Genomic DNA, 3,344 nt, shown 5'->3' with positions numbered 1-3,344 from the left:
CCTGTCTGTTTCTTTCTGCTTCTTGGCCCTATGTCTTTCTCCATGGGGGTTTCACTCTACCTGACTCCCCTTACCCCTCACCTGTCTTTCTTCTTTGGCACATCTCTTTTTCTATTCATCTCCTTCCCAGGAGTCACAGTGAAACTGGTGCCCTCCACCATGCCCTGGTCTCCCTGCCATTGGCGGCTTCTGCCCCCTCCCCGGAATAAGAGATGAAGGGAGAAAGTGATGAATTCCATGGGGGGGAGGACAGAGAGTTCTCAAATCCTTCTGCGGCACCCAGTTAGGCCCTCTAGTATGGCCGAGTAAGACAGGTTGGGACCCCAGGGCCCTCCTTTTCTGGCTCCCCACCCATCCGGAAGTCCTCCTTGAGGTCTGACCTCAAGCACTCTTGCTGCCCTAATCCACCCTAGGCTTTCCCACGCCCCAGGGCTGGGATGAACCCCCAGTGTCCGGGTCTGAACCGGATCTTCCCCTCCAGGGTGGGGCTGAAATTGGGGGGAAGCCCTCGGGGGACCGGCACCCACACACCTGGAGGCTGGAATTTCTCCTCTTTTATTTCCTTATTGTCTCTGGAGAAGGGCGTGGCAGAGAGCAGAGGAGGGCAGTGTGAAGCCAGAAGCCTCAGTTCCAGTCCCAGACCCAACTCCGGACCCCAATGCTTTGCGGGGCTTCAGGCTTTCTATGTCAACAATGGGGGAGCAGTTGGTCCAGCAGGTTGGTAAGAACCTGAGCCCAGCGGGCAATGCTCCAGGATTACAACCCTCCAAGCCCCCTCCAGCAGCCAAGGGTGCTGTGAACAAGTGGTTTGGGGAACTCTCTCAGCAATGGGGGAGCAGTTGGTCTAGCAGGTTGGTAAGAACCTGAGCCTAGCGGGCATGCTCCAGGATTACAACTCTCCAAGCTCCCTCCAGTAGCCAGCCAAGGGTGCTGTGAACAAGTGGTTTGAGGAACTCTCTCAGCTATCAGTTGCCGGTTGATATTTCTCTCCCTTTTTCCAATCCAAGGGGAAGAAGTGGGCTCCCCCGACGGGAAGGAGGTGAGACCCTTAGGCAGTATCCCCAAGCCACTTCCAGCCCTCTCCTATAGTGACTATTCCAAAACATGCCCCCAAATGCTAATCATCTCACCGCCCTCCATTTCTGATGCAATTTCCATACAAATTGTCCCCTAAACTTGAACTCATTCAGAACGTGCCCCAAATATCAACTCCTCCTCTCTAGACCCCTACAATTTACTTTTTTTTTTTGAGTTGGAGGCTCTATTGCCCAGGCTGGAGTGCAGCAGTGGCCTGATCACAGCACACCACAGCCTTGACCAGAGCTCCAGCCAGCCTTCCGCCTCAGCCTCCTGAGTCAGTGGCCTGATCACAGCACACCACAGCCTTGACCAGAGCTCCAGCCAGCCTTCCGCCTCAGCCTCCTGAGTAGCTGGAGTATAGGCTTGTGCCACCATGCCCAGCTTATTTTTTTTTTATTTTTAGTCGAGACGAAGTCTTGCTATGTTGCCCAGGCTGGTCTTGAACTCTTGGACTGACCCTCCCAAAGTGCTGGGATTACAGGCATGCACCACCACACCTGGCCATGATTTCTTTCCTTTTTTTTGAGTCACAGTCTCACTCTGTCCCCCAGACTGGAGTCTCACTCCGTCCTGCCTGCTGGGCTCAGGCGATCCTTCTGCTTCAGCCTTCCAAGTAGCTGGAACTACAGGCACCTGCTACCACATCTGGCTAATTTTTTTTTTTTTAATTATTACAGCGAAGAGGTCTCACTGTGTTGCCCTGTCTGGTCTTGAACCCCTGGGCTCAAACAATCCTCTCACCTCTGCCTCCCAAAGTGCTGGGATTACAGGTGTGGGCCACCGCACCTGGCTCACAACTTATTTCCTAAGATGTGCTCCTAAAACACTTATTTGTAGTTGGTTCCCTTAAATCACGTCCCCAGACTCTGAGTTCTCCGGGGATTCGGCTGGGATCCCCCCATTACTTGGGAGCCTCTGCCTCCCACCTTGGTCTCTGCCTTTCCCATCTTATAACCAATACCTCCAGCCACCCCACGGCCACCTCTCAACACTTCCATCCCCAGTTGGCCCTGCCCCACCCTACGAACACCTCACACCTCCCCAAGCCCAGGCCTGGCCCCTCTTGGGCACCTTGCCAAAGCCCCACAAGCCTGGGGATCCCGGAGTCTCACACTACAGCTTCAAACCCAGGTCTTGACTCCTTCGGGAAGCCAGCCATTTCAACCCCACATCCTCACCTCAAGCCCCCTTCCCAGTTAGGAATTCAAGTGTCCAGACCCCTATAACTCTCAAACTGCAACTCCCACCATCACAATGTTCTTGCAGCAGGAGGATGGAAATTGGACTTCGGGAAGGACTTTTTATCTGCTGGGGTGAGGGAATTAGGATAACCCCAGGGAAGCCCTGTCTGTGGGGCGACTAGCTAAAGACTTTAGCAATTGCTGGGGGTGGCTGGATGCCGGCGTCAGGGAAGTGCACAGTCAGAAACCCTCCAGCTTCCAACGTGGGGGGGTCCCTGCTGAGGGTCATGGGTAGGAATGGGGAATGGAGGCTGACCCCTTTCCTGCCAATGCGGATGCTCACGTCTCCTGCTCTCAGGTCCCCAGCTCTGACCCCATCAGGGCCCCCATCTACCCGAGCCCCAACTCTAAGCCACCTGTTGTTTCAGTCTCCAAAAACTAAGCTTCATCTCTGAGCACCCCCATCTCGTAATTACCCCCGAGCGCCCACCCCTATCTTAGATCGCCAGCTAATCCTTGCCCCCGGACCCCAATTCCGATCTCCACCTCCACCACTCCCATCTTTGTTAACCCTGAGCTCCCACCTCTGACTTCCCTTGAGAGCGACCCCTCCTCCACCTCCTAGTCCCCGTCCTTCCCCCCAACTGTGAACCCCGCGTCCCCAGCTCTGTCCTCTACCCCGGAGCTCGGGCTCCCGTCTTTGGTCGGTTCGTTTCAAACCCTCGCATTTGGAGGCCCCAGACCCAGACTGGACCCTTGCCTACGTTCCCCCGACTTCCATGGACGCCCCCCGCGACGACCCGCCCCGTCCCCGTCCCCCGCACCTGGTCGCCGCGCCCCTCGCTGCTCAGCTCCCCAGCACGATGCCTCTGCCCCTTGCGAGCCCGCGCCCAGCCCCCGCCGCACCGAAGCCCGCACCCCGATACCCGCTCCCCGAGGACACACACCTCGCCCGCCTCGGGGTAGTAGCTCCACTCGGCCAGGTCGTGGGCCTCCATCTTCACCGAGCCCAGCATCCCCCGGGCCAGCGCCCCCACGCGCCCCCGCTCCGGCCCCGGGGGACCCGAGTGCGTCGGCCGCTCC

General features: G+C 57.4%; 1 protein-coding gene across 1 annotated transcript in view; it reads right to left on the bottom strand.

Moving 5' to 3' along the window:
* The window catches only part of FOXA3 (forkhead box A3), a 39,862-nt gene that overhangs the window by 4,259 nt on the left and 32,259 nt on the right, over positions 1-3,344 (bottom strand). The window contains exon 3 of the mRNA XM_008048662.1: positions 3,209-3,332. Within this exon, the coding sequence (XP_008046853.1) occupies positions 3,209-3,277 (69 nt within the window). The 5' untranslated portion in view covers positions 3,278-3,332. The remainder of the gene's footprint in view (positions 1-3,208; positions 3,333-3,344) is intronic.

The sequence above is a fragment of the Carlito syrichta genome, unplaced genomic scaffold, assembly GCF_000164805.1.
Source record: "Carlito syrichta isolate Samal-C Ts95f unplaced genomic scaffold, Tarsius_syrichta-2.0.1 Scaffold126482, whole genome shotgun sequence".
Lineage (NCBI taxonomy): Eukaryota > Metazoa > Chordata > Mammalia > Primates > Tarsiidae > Carlito > Carlito syrichta.
The sequence above is the reverse complement of the archived record's forward strand: the minus strand, read 5'-3'. Positions and strand labels throughout refer to the sequence as shown.